We start from the raw sequence: 21,372 nt of genomic DNA, 5'->3' as shown, positions 1-21,372 counted from the left end.
GATTTTTCCATGAGCATAACAAATAATTTTTTCCACATTTGATTTATTCACCTCATTTTTAGTTTTCCTCCCATACTCCCAATAGAATCATGGCTTCAGCTTGCTACTGAGCTCTTTCTTGCAACAATTAGATCAGCGAGACACTACTATGATCATTCAGGTACTATTCTACCTGAATGATCATAGTAGTGATCATAGCCCTACCCAAAGGGCTTATGAAAAGAATTCCTAGGTACCCAACTAAAAGCAGTAGGACTAAATGTGCAAGACTAGGATACACTGAATAAGGGGGTTCCAGAGTTTTTCCTGAGACATGCCTTGGCAGTAAATGAATTGATGAATTAAGTGGAAGGCTGTCATATCTACAGGTCTGCACCGACACTCTGGCTCTCGTGGCTCAATTAAAACTGGAAAAACTCAAGACAGGGAGTACATAAAAGCTCGGGAAAGGAAAAAGAAATGAAAGGCAATGGAAACACAGGAAAGAGGTGACTGCTTCCTAAAGCTGATAACTTGGAATCCTCCAAGGGAAACTCTCAAGATTCCCATTTGTATGTGGATTAGGGAGTCAAGGCAGGAACAGAAAATGGACCACACTGCTGGAGAATGCCTGCATGTTTTTCCATAGCATAATATTCTGCCAGAGAAGCAAACTGTCTACCATCAACTTCTCTCCACAGAGTGGTTGGGGTAGTTAAGATTTATCGGAGGAGGAGGGAAGCTACCAGATGAAGAGGATGCCTGACAAGGTTGTAGTCCAGTTCTTCCCAGATAATATTTTGGCAACCACCTGATGGATGAATTCCAACAGTACTTCACCCACCAGGCTGAGCACTGCTTCCACACTGTGGGATGAACATAGAATAGGAAGGCTCCACGCCATTCCTAAAAAAATATCTATCACTCCAAGGATGCCAGCGATGAACTCTCCCAGGTAAAGGTCCTGTCCTCTCCTGTGGGGCAGGGTTTCAAAAACATGAGAACTGGAATTGGCTCTCCAGCATTTTGGGAGACCACCCCAATGACTCTTTCTTCATTGAATGTTTTAATTACAAGAAGTTGTCCAGAAGGTGGTGATACCACAGGAGCTCTCCAGGAAGAAGGCTCAGTAATGGGATGTTGCTCGACAAGGTACCCATGCAGAGCAGCAGTCTAAGAGATAGAAGGGATTGCTAAACATCTATTTTTCAGTTCCTCCGGGCAGTGAAGCACCTGGCAGATCTGATCTGTCCACTGCTTCTGTGGATGCTCCGTGAGGAACACTCAGAGGGAACAGTGGTCTGAGTGGTTGGGTGGCTGGGACCTGATTCCGTGGAGAAGGAACAGGTGTATAGCATGTGAATGGCCAGGCAACCCAATTCAAATTCTGTTTCATCAAATTCAGTCTGAGTGGGTCTTGTCCAAAGATGGTGGGGAGAGGGCCTGCTGTTCCCCGACAGACTGTGATACTTACACATTGTTTGGAGTGGGCCTGGGAACCCTTGCAGCCCATGGAACCTGGATCCAAAGTGGAGGAAAGGTTCTGAAATGAGGTGTGGTGAACTGACTGACAGTAAGGGACTTCCCACACAGCTCTATTAAAAACTGCTTTACATGTGTGCTTGTGGCACAGCAAGGATGGGTTGGGGTCTGGAAGCAATCATTCCAGAAATGAAAACCCAGATTCAGAAACCAACAGAAACCTCAAACAACAGAAGGGAGAGCCTTGAAGACAAAAGAGGAACTGTTGGCCCAAAGAAATACCCCAGATTTCGTGAAAACACTGATATAGTGAGAAAAAAAAAATCAACCTAGAAACAAATTATTACACAACAAAGACAGCACTCTGTTAGCCAGGGCACTGCTCCAGAGGTCTGCCTGGGTGGTGTGGGTTACAGGATATGGCTACAGCTTGGGTTGGACTTGGACACACAAATTCCTCAGCAAGGAGTTGGAAAGTCCCAGGCCTGATCTATGGAAACAATTAAGATTCAAGAAATTAAAAAAAAAAAAAAATCCCTACCTCACCCCATCATCATCATCATGAAAGAACAGAGAGAGACACACACATAGATAGCATTCCCTGAAATAAATCTCAGGCTTAGTAGAAGGTGGGTGCTCACACTTTCTGAGGCATGATCCCCAATGTTCCAACCCGTAGACAAATTGGCAGCTTGACAGACGACGAGTCTTCTGCCAGTTACACCTGAAAATGGCTGCCCTAGCATTCCAGATAAAATAAATATGATTATGTGCCCAAAATAGGCAATGGCCACTTAGGAGGCCTATTGAAGGAACCAAAAGAAACAACACTCAGTAGCAGCCTTTAGTTTTTGCTTTTGCTGAGTATCCAGACCTGTTAACTAAAGCGGTAACTGAAACCTATTGATCCTCTTGAAACACAGCCGGAGGCCTTTGGACAGCGAACTCTCCATCGGGGCTGGGAAGAGGTGGCACCATCTGGAACTCTGCTGGGGCACTTCCCAGTCCTGCCCTGCCAAGAGGCATCCCAGCTTTCTTCCTTCTGATCTTCCAATCCCCTGAGTTGTTTTCATGACAGTTTATTTCCATGTATTAAAGGAATGACATATACAGAAATGTCATCTCCTGAGCCCAGTCGGTCATTAGATATCCGCCATCCTCTGTCCTTCAGGACACCACGGGCACGCATCACCAGGTCCTGAGCTGCCAGTGTGTACCTGTGCAGGGAGAAGCAAGAGCAAGACCATCAGTGCAGCACCAGGCAAAAGCTGGGGTCAGGCAAGGCTAGAAAGAAGGTATCACTACAGCTACATAAACAGTTTTTGGATACTCTTAAAGTCTCAAAAGACTAGGTCACCTTTTTCCACATGTGGGATGCGTAATATAAATTATTAGAGGCCTGGTGCATGAAATTTGTGCACGGGGGGGAGGGGGTTGTCCCTCAGCCCAGCCTGGGCCCTCTTGTAGTCTGGCACCCCTTGGAGGATGTCGCCTGCTGGCTTAGGCCTGATCCCCCCAAGGATCGGGCCTAAGCCGGCAGTCAGACACCCCTCTCGCAGTCCGGGGCTCTCGCAGTCTAGGACCCCTGGCTCCTTACCGCCTGCCTGCAGCAGAGGTGGGAGAGGCTCCCGCCACTGCCACTGCGCTTGCCAGTTGTGAGTCGGCTTCTGGCTGAGTGGTGCTCCACCTGTGGGAGTGTACTGACCACCAGGGGGTGGCTCCTGCATTGAGTGTCTGCCCCCTGGTGGTCAGTGTGCGTCATAGTGACTGGTTGTTCCGTCGTTTGGTCAATTTGCATATTAGGGTTTTATTATACAGTAGGTCCTCAGGTTACATTGGAGATCCGTTCCTACAGTGTGACGTAACGCGATTTTCGCCATAAGTCGGAACCCATCTACATGAACACTACGTAACTCACATGGAGCAGTAATGAAGTGAAACAGTAAAAAAATTTTAAAAGAAAGATAATTCCTGACCTTTACTTGTGGTAAATAAATAATAAAAAACATAAAGCACATATGTACATGTCGAAATGACAGAACCTTTTTTTTTTATAGATAAATGGGAGATGGCAATGTAACCATGAAATGACATATGTCGAGTCCAACGTAACCCGAGGACTGCCTGTATAGGATTTTTTAGATGGTAGTTGGACAAGACACCAGGTGCATTAAGTAACCTAAATTAATCTGTTGTTCAGTCCTCTTTTGAGGTTTATAATGATGGTAAGGACAGAGTCTCAGTTTGGTGCACGGACTTGCTCAGGCTCAGGGTTTTCCATGGCAAACACTGTCTAGCTAAAAAAGTACACGGGAAAAATAAGACCTTTTATTTTCAGTTATGCTTATTTTTAGGACCACATTCCTTTTAGGACAAAGGATAGTCATTTTCCATTTATGGTGGGGGTAAAATTTGCTTTTTAAAAAGTGAGTTGACTTAAAGAAAAACATTAATGATATACATGTAGCATAGAAATATAGTAAAAATGGAAAGGTTTTATTGGTAAATGACTGGTAAATCCTGGTCTGCGTGAGCTGTTCCACCCACCCTTATCTATGCTACACTCTCCTCTTGACCAATGTCAGTGAGGGATGCTCCAAAAACTTGAAAATAAGATTGTTCACTGAGATTTAAACTCTAAACTTAAGAAAAAAGAATAAATGGCCTGGCTGCCATGGCTCAGGAAGTCACAGTTCAATTCCTGATCAGGGCATATGCCCAGGTTGCAGGCTTGATCCCCAGTGTGGGACATGTGGGAGGTAGCCGATCAAGGATTCTCTCATCATTGATGTTTCTCTCTCTCTCTCTCTCTCTCTCTCCTTCTCTCTCTTCCTCCCTCCCTCTCTGAAGTTAATAAAACATATTAAAAAAAGAAAAAAGAATAACTGATAAAGCTGATGGAAAGTATTAACACGTAGTGAAAGACAAATGTGGGAGGTGATTTGGGTGGGTGTGGGCATAGGTTAACCTCGAGGCAAAAAACCTGAGACAAAACATTGGCAGGTGCCTATAGAAATACTGATCAGGCAGAGAGTCTTTGCTGGCAGACTTCAAAGAAATTTAGTTTCACCAGTAGGACCATATTGTGGATGGATTACTCTCTTAAACATGATTCACCTTTTTCTGATTTCATGTTCACCAATAATCAGTTTATGATCTGCCTCCCTGTACAGGCCTGTCTACAGGGAAAGACTAAGCTAATCACTTGTAGTTTTAGAATATCAGTCAGTTATATTTTTCTGTATAAATGTCAACTGGCATTTTGGTTTGCAGATCAATCTTGTAAGCTTGGTTAAGGTGAGCCAAGTTCTGATAACGAATCTGTTCTTTGTATGTTGATTAAACTAGTTTCTGAACCTGAAAAGCTAAAAACTAGACTCCAGTAAATCACCAAGATAACAAATGCCATCCTACAAGGAAGGCCTCCTAGAAGCCAGCCCCTGGACCTTTAATAAGAGACATGCTGATATTACCAGTGGCCTTTCCCTCCTTGGAATGTCTTTGCCTTGCTTTCACAATTGTGTTATGGAATTAGAAAACCAGAAACTCTCCATTTCTTCTGTTAAAACCCTTTATGAATTTATCAATTCTCATGTTAAAAGAGATCTGCATCTAGCCCCGTGGTTGCATTGTTTAAGACCAAGGTCTGTAGGGAAAGATCTCAATCTTGTTAAGATTCCAGGTTGTAGAGTCTATGAAACTCAAGTTTACTTATACAGCCCAGGTAGCAGACAGAAGGTGACAAAGCAGAGGCTGTTTAGTTCACACACAACAAACGCTTTTTCTTCTGGAGGACAGGTGTTAAGTGGGAAGGAGAGATACCCCTTTTTCTACTGGTATTGAAAGCATTATCAGCTTAGAGGCAGAGATCTCTGTTCCACCTGAGGGCTAGGTAGCCCTCTCTTCCAGTTCTTCTGTTGAGATCAGGAAATAAACAGGCCTCCAAAGAGGTCTTTGACTAAAGAGACAAATAAAATGTCCCTAAATTTACATACTACAGCTCATATACTATATTCAGTAGAGTTTCTCAGATGCTCTTGGTTACTCTTGGTTTTATATTAAATCGTACATCTGAGATTTAACCACATACGGAAAGGCTACTATAAATACAGGGGTGATGTTTATTATCCTGGTGATTAGCCTTTCAAATTCAGAAACTTGGCTAAGTTAATATACCAAGTAGATTCATCTGTCAGGGTTGAGCACACCTTAATCCAGTTTATGAGCAGACTAGACATAGAAAATTATGGCAAATTATGGGAAAAGATCACTGTCAATAAAAGGAAGATATTCAAAGATATAAAAAAAAAACATAAAAGAACTCAAGATAGCTCCTATTGCTAGTGTAGAGGCAAATAGTCCTATAGGCCTCAATAGGTCCTGTATTCAAGGGACAATGACCGAGAGGTCAAGGTTAAACAACGTCCAACTGGTTTTATTTAAGTCATGAAAGAGTATCATTCATAGTTAAAGGCAATAGACCACCCTGATATTGCTATTGCTAGTGACTTTGGGTATTGTAAAAATGGTCAAAATTAGCTTTGGTATTTTATTTTATTATTATTGTTTTAAATCCTCACCTGAGGAATGAATATTTTTTCCACTGATTTTTTAGAGTAGAAGGGGCGGGGGGGGGGGGGGCGCGGGGAGAAACATTGATGTGAAAGAGACACATTGACTGGTTGCCTCCCACACATGCTCTGACTGGGGCCAGGCTTGAACCTGCAACCCTCTGCATGCCAATGCTCTAACCACTGAGCCCACTGGCCAGGGCTAGCTTTGGTATTATTATTTTTTTTTAGCTTTGGTATTTTAAAAGGCAGCATTAGGTTACCTCAAAAAGATGGTTACCCAGGAAATTCATTTCCCTGAAGGCTCTAGGTAATTTTCATTCTTTTTTTAAAAAATGTTTTTATTCATTTTAGGGAGAAAGCGAAAGGGGGAGATAGAAACATCAATGATGAGAGAGAATCATTGATCAGCTGTCTCCTGCGCCCCCCCCCCCCACCCCCCACCGGGGATTGAGCCTGAAACCTGGGCACGTGCCCTGACCTGGAATCGAACTGTGACCTCCTGGTTCAGGGGTTTACGCTCAACCACACTGGCCAGGCTAAAGTTTTATTCTTAAAAGTGGTTGTTGCCTATTCCAAGATAATTTCCCTTGAGCCTGCATTTCTCTTAACATCCATTGTCTTCCCTTCAGTGTTAAACTTCTTGAGAGAGAGAAATCCATTCTTGCTCCCTTGGTTTCTTCCCATTTTTTGCCTTAATCTCTTACCAGTAAGCCCAATACTCAATTAGTCTGTTCTCTTAAAGCTTGACCTAAAGGCTTCTTCTCAATACTCATTCTGCTCTCACCCTTTCTCCATACAGATACTGCTGATCATCTTCTTTATCTTTGAAGTCTCATATCCTTTCTTCTTGAATTCTCCTCTTGGAGCTGCCATGCCACCACACACTTCAAATTTTCTTCCTGTGTCTGGACTTCCATGACACATGGCACAAGTTCTCTCCAATGCCTCTTCCTAATTTCTTTTGCAGCCCCCAATTAAGACTTAGGAAGAAGTCAATAAATGTTAACTTCTTTTCACTTCCAAGGTGGGTCTTTCCCCTCTATCATCCTTAATTAATGGTATCCTCAGTCTCTTAGGCAAGAAACCATAGTCATTTTCAATGCTAACTCTCACCCTGATGTTTTTCTTTCTTTTTAAGTCCTCACCTGAGAATATATTTTTCATTGATTCTAGAGACAGACGAAGGGAGAGTGAGGGAGAACATCAATGTGAGAGAAAAATATCAAATGGTTGCCTCTAGTACACACCCCCACCAGGGATTGAACCCGCAACTTGGGTATGTGCCCTGACTGGGAATCAAACCTGTGACCCTTTGGTGCACTGGACAACGCTCTAACCAACTGAGCCACACTGGCTAGGGCTCACCCTGATATTTTCAATGATAAATCCATAAGGCAGAGTAGGACTTCTACACTTTTTATTATTGTAAGTGTATTTTATTAGTGGTGCATGGTTAAATAAAATAAAGATAACCTTATAGTGATTAAGATATAAGTTACTGGTAAATCTGTTTTGCCATCACTCATAAACACAGATAGGTTAATAGACAGACACACTTATTTCGTACTTTCTATTTCTTATGTTTTCGTTTCCTTCATTCCTGTTTCTGTCAGATTGATAGTTTTAATATATTTTTCTTCCCTCTACTGGTTTAGAAATGTTAGTTTATTATTTTTATTCTTTTAGCAGTTATGCTTAAATTTTTCATATATGAGTTAATATTTATGTTCCCCTCTTGAAAATAAAGGATCTTAGAATGCCCTCTTTCATCTTCCATGTTACTACCTACTATTTTAATTTCAACTTGTTTTTCAAGACTACTAGCCACTATCATCATTTATAACTTATATAAAGAAACCAACATACTAACTTCTTTGCCTTTGGAAGTTCATTCCTTCCTTCTGGATTTGATTTTCTTCTGTTGAAGTACTTCAGGGGTTTGTGAGGGATAAACTCACCCAATCTTTGGACCACAAAATTCTTTATTTTTGCCTTTAATATTGGATGATAGCTTTATTGGATATAGAACATTAGATTGGCCATTATTTCCCATCAGCAGTTTGGAAATAATATTCTGTTTACTTCTTACTTCTTTTGTTGAGGAGAAGTCTGTTTTGTATAATTTCTTTATAAGATGTCTTTTCTCACTGGTCACTTTTAAATTGTTGTTTTTGTTTTTTTGTTGATGGTACGAAATTCCACTAAGACTGGGGTGGGGAATGTCCAGCCAGCAGGCTGCGTAAGGCCCAAGAAATCACTTGGTCTGGCCCTGCCAAGGCATTACGGTGAGTTAATTAAATGTTTGACCAAATATAGCAGGCTAATTTTTAAGATGATAATTTTGTATGGCCCTCGAATGATGTTATAAATATCCAAATGGCCCTTGGCAGAAAAAAGGTTCCCCACCCCTGCACCAAGACATAGTTCGGCTAACAATGAGGATTCCTTTTTCTTTATTTATCCTGGTTGGAAATTAGTTTTACACTTCTTCAAACTGAGAAGATAGTTGATTCTGGAAAAATTTCAGCTGTGAATTTTGTAATTGGAATATTTCCTCCCTTCTGTTTTTTATATTTTTTCCATAAACTTCTATTAGATCTTCTCTTTTTACCTTCTAGATTCCAGCTTCTTTTCTGTTTTCTTTTTTAGCTGCCTGTAATATCTTTCAATTCACCTATTCCTACTTTAGCAGTTTAATATTCAATCCATTCAGTGAGTTACTTTATTACAATGACTTCTTTTTCATCATTGTGAATTTATATTTTGTTCTTTTCCAAAGCCACCTCTTCTTACCTTCCAATTCTATTGCACATGTTTAAAGTTTCTCTCAACCTGTATGTTTTGGGGGAGTGCTGGAGGGATGGCTCCATTATATCTCATTAGAGGCCCGATGCATGAAATTCGTGCAAGGGGCTCAGCCCTTGCAGCCACGGCAGCTTGCCTCGGCCCTTGTAGCCTCGGCTTCATCTGGAAGGTTGTCCGGAAGGTCGTTCAGCTGTCTGGTCTAATTAGCATATTACTCTTTTATTATTATAGATTATTCCTTCTCATGTTGAATTTGAAGGTAAGGTATAAGCTTCTCTTAAGCAGGGGGTTAGACATTGTAAACACTGTGTGCCCTGGGCTATCTATAAAGATTTGAAAATTTGCCTTTACGTACTTGGGGACACCCCGGGTTCTTCCAGCCCTAGAACATGTTTTGTTAATTTCTTGGCTTAGGATCTCCATACCACTGGAGTGGTGTGAAGTTTCGCTTCACACTTTTACTGTGTTGTGGGTCTACCCAGCCATTTTTCTCTCCTTTTAAAAACTCACTTCCATCGGCTTCTAGTGATCACCCAGGCCCCATGTACTTCAAGGAAGGCCAGCCCCAACCTGAGTGGGAAGTTTAGGGAGAATCCCTAGGTCCTCTTCTTCCAACACTGCTGCCAGGAGCTCAGACTCTTCCACAAACCTTCTCTTTGCCAGGCTTTTCTAATGAGCAGTCTGCATAGGTAACTGAAGAGAAAGATTAGACGCTACATTCAATAACTTAACAGTGCAACTGAACTCTAGGCCCAGTTTCCTGACGGTTCCTTCTCACTACAGGAGGCCTGTATCGAAATGAAGTCAGAAACAGCTTTCAGGTAAATTGCGGCCACTAGCAGGGAGCTTTCCTCATAAACTGATTAACTCAACAAAACCCCAGGAACCCAACTCTTGGGAGGTGCTTTGCCCTGGCACCAGTACTCAGCCAAGCTGGGGGCCATTTGAGAGCCCACTAGCACCCATATTCCAGGGCCAACTTGCTCCATGCATGAAACCATTAGCGAGGCTGCTTTATATCAAGGCTGGTACAGGAAGAAACAACTTCTAGTGGAAAGAACTGCTTCTCCTCTCTCCCATTTTGTTCTCCAGTTTCTATCTGCAAGGGCTGCCTGGTTTGCTGACAATGAAAGAAGATGCTTAATGTGGCAGTAAAATAGGAGGGCTCCACGGGTTTGGTACTGAGGCTGAACACAAGGGTGTACACGTGCCACAGACTGAAGGGTGTAGGGAGCGCTGGAGAAAATTTGAGTCAAAACATATAGGAGAGTAGCAAAGAATACAGTACAGCTGAAGGCAGTGAACAGGAAGTGGGATCTGGGATCCAGCAGCCAGGACTCTGAGGCAGGCTGAGGAGCCTGGTGATTCTGGAAGCTGGCTGAGGAGTGTAGTGCCACTACTGAAAGCCTTGTTCAGAATCCTGATTAGACCGCATTAGAGAAATGCGGGAGTCATTTCAAGTACTCTCTCTCCTAATGAAGAGTCTCCCTGGGAGATGATTTTGTATTTTGAGAACATTTTTTTTGCTTCTCTGGCTGAAGCTTCCAATATTGATCAGCAAAGCTCTGCTGAAAGAAATGGCTGCCGGGGAGGGATCTGACTTGGCACACTTCACAGGGCTTGGCTCTGAGAGGGAGGGAGCAGAGAAAGGCCAGCAGGGAAGGGAAGAAAAGCAAAAAGGGAAGAGGGGCTGAAGAATTCCTGGAAGGCCAGAAGTCCTTTCACAACCACTGCCTCTAATGTCAGGGTGGAGGAGACGGATAAACCCTCAATTGTCTCTGCTGTCCTTGCTGTGTCTGTGGCTGTTCTTAGCTCTTTCACCTCCTCTGTGGAGCACACACAGGGCTCAGGGGTGGGCGTGGGTTGCCTAGGGTCCAATCCTGGCTTTCCCACCGCCCAGATGGGTGGCTCTGGAAAAGTTCCTCAGCCTCTTGGAGCCCCCTTTTCTTTCTTATAAATCTGGGATAATGGTAGTGCAGACCTCAAAGGTTCCTGCCAGGAATAAAGGAGGTCCTTCTCATAAAGCACTCAGCACAGTGCCTGGCACCTGGTCAGGGGTCAGTGAAGGTGAGCTGTCATTTTACTCACTAGACATAAAATGTCTCTCTCCTCTCCCAGGAGTTTTGCCTTAAGTCATCCACCTCTTGTAGAATCTTGTTTCTCACCAGCCCACATCTGAATCAGCGCTGGGGTGTCAAAAATAGGCCCATTTCAGGCCTCAGGCTGCAACCATGCCTGAAAATCTCAATAGTTCTAGTTGGGTGGGAACTTCTATTTGCCATTTGGATGGTACAGACAGGGTCTTACAAGAGTGGCAGGAACTGGGGGATTAATGGGTCCCAAATATTTGCATATAAAAGGCAGCCTCCATCTGCTGATGCCCTGCAGTAATAGAGTGTGATGGGAAAAGGAGGAGGAATCCTCTTTGCATTCTGAGCAGGCCTCTTAGATTTAAGAGGTAGAAAAGCTCTCCCAGGCTTTGGAACATTGGCAGGGATCTATGGTGACTGGATGGGTGGGGGTGGGAGGTGACTGGGAGAGGGCTCTTTGTTGTGCTCAGACCCTGGCAACTCATCAGGGAGGAGGCATGTCTTCGGCTCAGGGCTGGGAGCTGAGCCACACATGTCCCTCGCCCTGCCCAGAAGCCGCTCATGCCCAAGGTGCGGGGACTCCACTCAGGAAATATACTGAGACACGGGAATCATGACAGCTGCTGTCTGCAACACTGTCACTGTGTCCCGCAAGGGTTTGTGTGCCAGCTGGTACAAGCTCAAAGACTGGGGAGAGCTCCCCTCCTCCACAGGAAAGGGTAAGACTGCCGGCCAGGCACTGCCCACCTTTCTGCCCCTGGCACCAGCACCCCAGTTTCTTAGGTTGTGCATGTTTATTTTAGTTGGAATCCCAAATATTTCAATGTGAGTGTTCATAATAGGCCATTTCCTTCTCAATCCTTCCTGGCAAACCCTTTAAAATGCCCCGATGCTCCAACCAAGTGGCCACACAGTTTTGCTCCAACGCCACATAAACAGCACCGAGGAAAGGCGGGCCTGGCGTGTGCTGCTCAGAGGCTGTCATGAGCAGGGTCACAGGCTGGCTTCCAAATTCCCAGGGACCTGAATATGCTAAACACTGAGAGAGAGAAAGGCAGATTTTATCTAGTCTTCAAACTCCAGAGCAAACACAAATGACATCAGTAAGACCTGTAACTGTTGGGGGAGGGGAGGCTTCCTTTTTGCATTTGAGGCCTAGTTTTTGAAAACCATATGGTGCTGGTAGAAATTAGTTCAGCTAACTCATGGAAAGATTTCATAAAAAAAAAACCCTTTGTCTTCTGCCAGAATAAATTTCATATTATCAGTGTAACACAAACTAGCATTTAATACCTACATTAGTATCCTGCTGTCAGTGTTTGGTGGGTGTTTTAACATTAACTCTCCACTGATGACTTTCTTCCTTAGCAAGGCACACAGTTTTCTGAGCCTCAGAGAGCATGGATGTGAAGAACAGCATTTGAAACAGGACCATCAAGAAAGCTTCTCTCCTTAGGGAAATGCTCTATGGAGTTTACAGTATATTGGTATTTAAAGACTTAACTAGAGGCCCGTTGCATGAAATTCGTGCACGGGGGGGGGTTGGGGGAGGAGGGAGGTCTCCTCAGCCCAGCCTGCACCCTCTCCAATCCAGGACCCCTCAGGGGATGTCTGACTGCCGGTTTCAGCCTGAAACGGGCAGTCGGACATCCCTCTCACAATCCGGGACTGCTGGCTCCTAACTGCTCACCTGCCTGCCTGATCGCACCTAACTGCCCCCCTGCCAGCCTGATCACCCCTAACTGCCTCTGCCTGCCAACCTGATCGCCCCCAACTGCCTCTGCCTGCCTGTCTGATCGCCCCCAACTGTCCCCCCTGCCCATCTGGTCATCCCTTAGTGCCCCCCTGCCTGTCTGGTCGCCCCATGCAACCTGCTGGTCAGTCATTTGGTCATCCTTTGCTAACCCCCCTGCCGGCCTGGTCGCCCCACACAGCCTGCTGTTCAGTCGTTTGGTCGTCTCTCACTAACCCCTCTGCCGGCCTGGTCGCCCCATGCAGTCTGCTGGTCAGTCATTTGGTCATCCCTTGCTAACCCCCCCTGCTGGCCTGGTCACCCCACACAGCCTGCTGTTCGGTTGTTACTGTGAGAGTGTCATGACCAATTTGCATATTACCCTTTTATTAGATAGGATACCCCATAACAAGTCCCTCGGGTATCATGCAGGGGGACTGAGGGCTGTTAGGTACAAGCTAGAGATGAGATTTCCACAGACAGTTTTTGGGAAGTGCAGGACTGAGCAGCAAAGCCTTGCAGAGTTTCGCCTGGGCATTTTGAATGTGAATCCACGCCACATTTTCATGTGTGGTTACCTGCTCTTTGGCCCTCGTTCCTCTGGACGTTGCCCATGACCTTTCCTTTTAGTAACAGTAATCATTTATTCCTTTCTGACAAAATATCAAGCATCTTCTTTGAGTGTTTACATCCTTGCCCCCATTTTGAATATTGTTTCCAGGAGACTCACCCCCAAACCTCCAGCCTCACAGGGGGAGAGCCAATCCCAGGTGTGCTGCCTCAGGATCTTCAGGTCTCAAAAGAAAATTTTACTGGAATTAAAGAGACCTACAGGCTGTGCAGCCCACCCTCCGTGACTTTAGCAACCCCCTCTCGAATGTCAGTTTGTATATTTCCTCTGAACAGTTCATTGCATGACCCCACATCCACAGAACTGCCAGCCCTGCTACACTGCAGGGCAAACTCCAATAAAAAGGAAAGAGAAAGAAACCCCCTGCCACACTCACATGCTGGCTTGTCCACAGAGCCTCCTTTTAATTTTCTAGTTCCTTTGTCAGGACAGTTCAAAATAGCAAAAGGACTTACTACACTGGGGATAAGAAGCTCTCACAGCTAATTTTTACCCATCTCTGCCGAGAGGATGGTGCAAGGGTCAGAACTTCACAAACTCATCTTTATGCTAATCATCTCTTCCCTCACAACTCACTCTGGAGAGTGAGACGCTATTTTAAGTTTCTTATTGGAAATGATGTCACGAGAGGAAGACTACGCTGGCCGATTGTTGAGAATGACTGGAAAGACAGAGAAAAACCTGGCAAAACTTAGTCAAACAGGCCCATTCAAAACCTCAAATGAAGAAACATTTTTTGTTCTTCATACTTGCTTTGTTGTCTTTCCTCTCTCTCAGGCTGCCCACAATAGGCTGACCTTATTTGCTCAGCCTCCTCAGGCTTGCCCCCGGGACCCTCCACTCCCGACTCCCAGGCTTAAACAAGCAAACCTGTGGTCCTGGTACATTTGGGGAGAATTGAATCCTTCTGGCTGAGGAAGGGCTCCGGGAGCCTCTGGAATTATAGTGAGTCTTTCTTCACCACAAAAGTGATGATTTAGGCTAAAACTTATTAGGATGACTGACTTCCACTCGTATTTCTATTGTGCATAACAAGATCAGAACAGTTCCTGTTGGGAGGGCACCAGCAGGCCACCTCTTGTGTGGCTTTTGGGCCTGAGCTCTCTGTGGACACACTAAGCCAGGGCTTGAGTGTGGCGCCCTCCTTCCAAATTACACACAGATGTATGCAAAATGTCACCATGAAAGAGAACATCATTTTATGCAATTCTGATTTTCCAATATGGCTTAAATTAGTAAGGCACACACACGGGTAGGGAAATAATGCCCGTCTCATGTTTTTGCCATCAGATTGTACAGGATGTTTTCTGATTAGTAACGGCACACCTCAGCCATTACTGACTGTTGGGTTCCTTGAATGGGTCACGTTCTCCCCTCCAGTTCCACCTCACCCCTGCATTTCCTGGCTTATCTGTATTTATTCCTCAGGTTGAAGTTTGGACATCCCTTGCTCTAGGTTAGATTCCTCTCTTCAATCACTCATATTGTAACTTCCTTATGCTTCTGTAACCCTCTCTGGAATTTAAACTCCAAGAGGGCAGGGACCAGGTCTGTTTTCTTCAAAATCTTCCCCAGGGTCCAGCAGGCCTTGGCTCATAAAATAGGCCCTTAATGTTTCCCAAATGAATGAATCTGAATCACAGTCTTTTGGCAAAGAGAACAGCTTTGCCCCAAAGTTCTGTCTTAACCCTTTGCACTCGCTTGCTTTTTTCTCGATTCCTTTATTCTACTCGGGATTTAATTTTTTAAATACCCCAGATTTGACAAAGCACGGCAGTAAAATAAAAAACTGGAGTTTCTTTTCATACAAACTTATTTATTTGGATTTTTTTATATTTCAAATTATTGATACATTCAATACAATTCGACATACGAACTGCTACCGATGCTAACCGTGTCGAGTCACACTCGACATCCGAGTGCAAAAGGTTAAGACCTCAAAAACCAACCAGAATTTTTCTGACCTTCAGCCTGATAATCTATGTTACCAATAAAGCTATGCTCATTTTGTAGCTTTTCCTGTCAACTCTTTCATCTGTCTGACACAGGGTTCTTTCTCAGGCATTGGTTTGTAATCTGCTCTGAAAGGCAAACTGAAGAACTTTTTTTGTTTCTGCCCTGTTTGTTCCATGGCGATCACTGTGAGCCCTGCTGCGGCATTTCTCACGAACCCAGGAGCCTGCTCTGACGTGACATGCACCTGCCCAGTGACAACCCTACCCATAGGTTACCACTCCCTGGAGGGCACATTTGTTGCCATGGAGAGAAACAGGCTGGTAAGCAAGACCAGGCCAGCTTGGAAAGATTAAAAAAAAAAGGTGTTGGGTGCCTTTTCACTCATACCTGTCAGCTGGGTTTGCAAAGCTTTACAAAAATAATCACAGTAGCGAAAATCCACATAAGAATGTTGCTAATAAGCAGGACATAAAACACAGATTAAAACTAAAACCTCAACAGGAGAAAAAACATTCAAATTTAAATAAATAATCTTCAATTGCAGCACCATCAATTCCTGTGCACCTGAGCAAAATGATTATGCCAAACAATTCGAGGAAGAGAGACAGGATAGCTTCACTTTCTTCCTGAAAATTTTGTTGTTGTTGTTGTTGTTGTTGTTGTGAAATATAAGAAACATGCAAAAATAGCCTCAAACAGAATAACAACAACAAACACCCACTGGTGCTCACTGTATAGCAGGCACTTCACTTTATATACACGTGTGAGAAGTGCTATGGGCACCCTTGTGTTACAGAGGCGGCGTCCCAGGCACTGGAGGATTCAGAAACTTCCCTAAGTTTACGTGTATCAAAGGAACAGAACCAGGATTTGAGCTCAGGCGGTCTGACTACAGATTCCACACCATTAACCACTGGACTTCACTGCCTCGCACAGTTTACACACAAATGAATGTATATTACATATATGCACTTCAACATGAACAGGCAGGCCCCAGTCATCTAGCTAAAGGAACAGAGCACTACCAGTAAGTATCTTAACCCTTTGCACTCGCTTGCTTTTTTCTCGATTCCTTTATTCTACTCGGGATTTAATTTTTTAAATACCCCAGATTTTACAAAGCGCGGCAGTAGAATAAAAAACTGGAGTTTCTTTTCATACAAACTTATTTGGATTTTTTTAATATTTCAAATTATTGATGCATTCAAAGAGTAATTTTAATCTTGACATCCGAGTGCAAAAGGTTAAAGACTCACTGTATGCCCCTCCTCAAGCACACACCCCACTCTCTCTGCCACCTCTCCTCCCAAGGCAACTGTTACCCTGAATTTTGGGTTAATTCTCTTGCTCTTTGTTATAGTTTTAATATCTACAGCTCCCAATGATACACTGCTAGTTTTCTACTTCATGTAAATAGAATCACAACATGTGTATTCTTCTGTGACTTGCCTGTTCAACTCAACATTATGTTTTTGAGATTTTTCCCTGTTAATGAGCACAAATTTGGGCCATTCCCCTTTGTGAGCTGTATTTTATCCTTTGTTTATCCATCCTGTGATTGGACATGTACAATAATTTATTTTTATAACAGAAACAATTCTGTGGATGTCTTTTTACATGACTCAAATTTTAGCAGCACCAGAATCACCAGGATGGTTTGGAAAAACACAAGTCCTGGTCCTACCATTGGAGTTTTATTTAGTAGATTTGAGGAGGGGCCTGAGAATTTGCATTTCTAACAAGTTTTCAGATAATGCTGATGCCATGTGGCCCAAATACCCCACTTTCAGATCCACTACTCTTGGGTACAGACCTAGGTGTAGTACAGGGTATGTGTAGGCTCTGCTTTACCAGATATGTCAATATGTCTTCAGAATCTTCCTATAAATTTGCAAAGCCATCTGCAGTCCTTCCACATTTTTAATTTATACTATTCAATTTAAGATTTTTGTTTCATATATTTATTGGCCATTAATTTTCTGTGTGATGACTGGTGCTTGCTCATTTTTTTATTGGATTTTTAAAAAAATTTCTTTTTTGATCTAGGACAGTGGTCGGCAAACTCAATAGTCAACAGAGCCAAATATCAACAGTACAATGATTGAAATTTCTTTTGAGAGCCAAATTTTTTAAACTTAAACTTCTAATGCCACTTCTTCAAAATAGACTCGCCCAGGCCGTGCTATTTTGTGGAAGAGCCACACTCAAAGGGCCAAAGAGCCACATGTGGCTCGCGAGCCGCAGTTTGCCAACCACGGATCTAGGAGAATTCATTATATTTTATGGATATTAATCCCTCTTCAATTATACAAGTTGCAAAAATCTTCTCCCAGTTCATGGCTTGTCATTTTATTCTCTTTACTAGAGGCCCAGTGCACGAAATTCATGACCTGGGGAGGGGGCGTCCCTCAGCCCGGCCTGCACCTTCTTGCAGTCTGGGACCCCTTGGGGGATGTCCACCTGCTGGCATAGGCCCGAGCTGGCAGTCAGACATCCCTCTTACAGTCCGGGGCTCTCATAGTCCAGGACTCCTCACTCCTTACTGCCCTCTTTCTCGCTGCTCCTTACTGCTCAGCTAGCTCTCCTTAGCACTGCTGTGGAGGCAGGAGAGGCTTCCACCACCTCTGCTGTGTGCCAGTCATGAGCCCGGCTTCTGGCTGAGCTACACCCTCCTGTGGGGGCGCACTGACCACCAGGGGGCAGCTCCTGCGTTGAGCATCTGCCCCCTGGTGGTGAGTGAGTGTCATAGCAACCAGTCATTCCGCTGTTCAGTCGATTTGCACATTAGGGTTTTATTATATAGGATGTTGTCTTTTGAAGAACCAAACTTGGTAAGTTTAATCTAGTCAAGGGAATCAGTCTTTAATTGTTTGTACTTTCTGTGTCCTAAGAAACCCTTCCTTATTCTGAGATTATCAAGTGTCCTATATGCTATTTTCTAAAAGTTGTACTTATTTTTGCCTTTCACATGTAAGTTTTAATTTGCCTGGACTTGATTTTAGTGTATGATGTGAGAGAAGGATAAAATTTTATATTTTTTCTACACTGTCTTAACCTTTTGCACTCAGATGTCAAGTGTGACTCGACACGGTTAGCATTAGAATAAAAGAATCGAGAAAAAAGCAAGCAAGTGCAAAGGGTTAATTGTTCTGATTTTGTGTTAATATCTAGAAGGATATAACTCTAACAGAAATGTCACAAACATTCTTGGCATTTTTTTCCACGTATGTCTAAAATAAACTTATGAAGTTCCATGAAAACTCCATTGGAATTTTGGTTATAAACTGTACTGATGCTAGATCAATTTAGGGAAAATTAATATTTTTACAATGTTCCCATTAATGAATAGGTATCCTATCTAATAAACAGGGAATATGCAAATTGACTGTCACAAAGATGGCAGCGCCCATAGCCACAAGATGGTGGCACCCAGTCCCCTCAGCCCCGTCGGAGTCCCCCAGTCCTTTCAGTCCTGCCGGAGGTTGGGGGTGGCAGGCGTGCAGTGTGGCCAGACCCACCCTCAGCCCCTCAGCCACCCAGGGCCGGCCCGAGGCACAGGCAAGCCTTGGATGGCAGCTGCCCAGCCACCTAGGGCCACCCAAGGCTCAGGTAACCAGGGCTGGCTGAGGCTTGCGCTGCTGGCAGTGGCACCATCAGAGGTGTGATGGGGGCATCGCCTTCCCCTGATCGCCGGGTCGCCTCCCACCCGTGAGGGTTCCCGGACTGTGAGAGGGGGGCAGGCCAGGCTGAGGGACCCCCTCCAGTGCATGAATTTTCATGTACCGGGCCTCTAGTATATTCATAATATCCTCTTATATTTAACTAGAGGCCCAGTGCACGAAATTCGTGCACGGATAGGGTCCCTAGGCCTGGCCTGCAATCAGGGCTGATCTTTCCCAGCAGCTGGCCCCACCGCCCATGTCCATCACCACTCACCCCCACCGCCACCCACCCCTGGCTCCCGGTTCCCCATTGGGCAATCTGAGCTTGCCGCTGGGGGGAGAGACTGAGAGGTTGCCTAGCAGGCCCTGATCAGGTGATCGGGGCCTGCGGGCTGGGGGCAGTTCCTGCGTTGAGCATCTGCCCCCTGGTGGTCAGTGCGCGTCATAGTCAACCGGTCATTCCGCCAGTGGTCAATTTGCATATTACGCTTTTATATATATAGATTGCTACTGCATCTGGATTATTATTATTTTTTAATTCCTAATACTGTTTATTTGTCAGTGCCCCCACCCCTTTATTCTTGATTAGCCTTATGGGGAAATTTTATCTACTTTTTAAAATTTGCTTCTTTGTGTGTTTTTTGGGTGGTAAAATATACAAAACATAAAATTTACCACTTTAACCATCTTTTAGTGTACAGTTTTGTGGCATTAACTGCATTCACATTGTTGTGCAGCCATCACCCCATCCATCTCCAGAAATTTTTCATCTTCCAAAATGGAAACTGTATCCATTAAACAACTTCCCATCTCTAACCCCACACCCAACCCTTGTCAACCACCATTTCACTTTCTGTCTTTATGAATTTGACTACTCTAGGCACCTCATATAAATGGAATTATACAATAGTTGTCCTTCTGTGACTTACCATGTCTTTAAGGTTCATCATTTGTATAGTATGTGTGAGAATTTCTTTTCTTTTTAAGGTTAATATTCCATTGCATGCATATACTATATAATTTTTATTCATTCATTTGTCTATGGATACTTAGGCTGCTTCTACCTTTTTGTTTCTGTGGAAAATGCTACTATGAACATGGGTGTATAAATATCTCTTTGAGTTCCTCTTTCACTTCATTTGGGTATATATCCAGAGGTAGAATTGCTGGGTCATACGGTAATTATGTTTAATTTTTTAATGAAGTACCATATAATTTCCCACAGCTGTACTATTTTACATTCTCAGCAGCAATGCGAAAGGGTTCCAATTTTTCCACATCCTCACCAACACTTACTTTGTGTCTGTGTGTTTTTAAAATAGCCATCCGAATGAGTGTGAGGTGGTATCCCATTGTGGTTTTGATTTGTATTTCCCTAATATATTAGCTGTTTCAAATTTTGGCTTTGTCATTTATTTTCATTGTATATTTGTTCTCTATTTTGTTATATTTAATTTTTCCTTTCATTACTTCTCCTGGGTTTATTGTGCTGTTTTCACTTCCTAAATAAAATGCTGTTGTTGAAATAAGGACCACAGGCCTAAACTTTTAAATTAGGACAGCTGCTTACTGACAGCCTGCACACGGGAAAAGAACACAATCCACAATTACATAGCTCCACTCCTTAGAACCTTAAGTTACAAGAATCCTTTTCTACATGTTTACGTTGATAATATGGGCAGAACTAGCCCAGTAATACAAGTCAGCCTCAAGGTCTGATTCTGAGAAATATCGTTCTCTATGCTTAAGGGTCTCTTTTTCCTTTTCTGTGGTCAAGAATCTAAAACTTAGGGGTAGAGGTTCCTTGTGATACAGGGCACAGCTCTGTAAAAATTTACCCAATAACATGGAGGGGATATAGTCACTTCTGGCAGGTCAGGGGTGAGTGGAGTCTTCCTCTATGTGTATAGCTCATTAAATTAGAAAAGGCTCAAAATTCAGCCTTTAAAGTTTCAATATGTAGCATTCTTCTTATTGTTCATGCCCAAGTAATTTCTAATTTTTATTATTTTTTGTTTTCTTTACTTAAAAGTAAAAACTTTTAGAAGTATGGTTTTTAATTCCATGTAGATTATCTCTCTCTTGTTTGAAAGTTATACTTTCTATTTCCCTTAGTAGTTTTCTTAGCTATTTAACCAGCAGTTTTCAACCTTTTTCATCTTGTGGCACACATGAACTAATTGCTAAAATTCTGCAGCACATCAAAAAATATATTTTATTTTTCATCAGTCTGACCAAAAAAAAAGAGGCATAATTTTGATTCATTCACACTGGATGGCTATTGTTTTGTTGGCTATTTTCATTGCTGTATTTGACAATCTAAGGGAAAAGAGGTCAATGCCCCTGACTAAACAGCCAGGTATTGACTGTTTTAAAAATTCTTGTGGCACATATGATGAAAATTGCTTATTTAAACACATTTACTTAGAGTCTAAAGTTAAACCTTTCGACCTCTTCTCAA

The 21,372-nt window shown here is 43.4% G+C and overlaps 1 protein-coding gene and 1 long non-coding RNA gene across 2 annotated transcripts in view; one reads left to right on the top strand and one right to left on the bottom strand.

The window, feature by feature from the left end:
- LOC129149778 (uncharacterized) overlaps window positions 1–12,347 on the top strand; it is a 63,141-nt gene extending 50,794 nt beyond the window's left edge. The window contains exon 3 of the long non-coding RNA XR_008556586.1: window positions 12,299–12,347. This is a non-coding gene — a long non-coding RNA (uncharacterized LOC129149778). The remainder of the gene's footprint in view (window positions 1–12,298) is intronic.
- PPM1H (protein phosphatase, Mg2+/Mn2+ dependent 1H) overlaps window positions 2,307–21,372 on the bottom strand; it is a 240,002-nt gene continuing 220,936 nt past the window's right edge. Inside the window, exon 10 of the mRNA XM_054718908.1 lies at window positions 2,307–2,678. Coding sequence (XP_054574883.1) covers window positions 2,531–2,678 — 148 coding nt within the window. The 3' untranslated portion in view covers window positions 2,307–2,530. The remainder of the gene's footprint in view (window positions 2,679–21,372) is intronic.

The sequence above is a fragment of the Eptesicus fuscus genome, chromosome 7 (assembly GCF_027574615.1).
Source record: "Eptesicus fuscus isolate TK198812 chromosome 7, DD_ASM_mEF_20220401, whole genome shotgun sequence".
Taxonomy (NCBI): Eukaryota; Metazoa; Chordata; class Mammalia; order Chiroptera; family Vespertilionidae; genus Eptesicus; species Eptesicus fuscus.
This window is presented reverse-complemented; position numbering and strand designations above follow the sequence as displayed.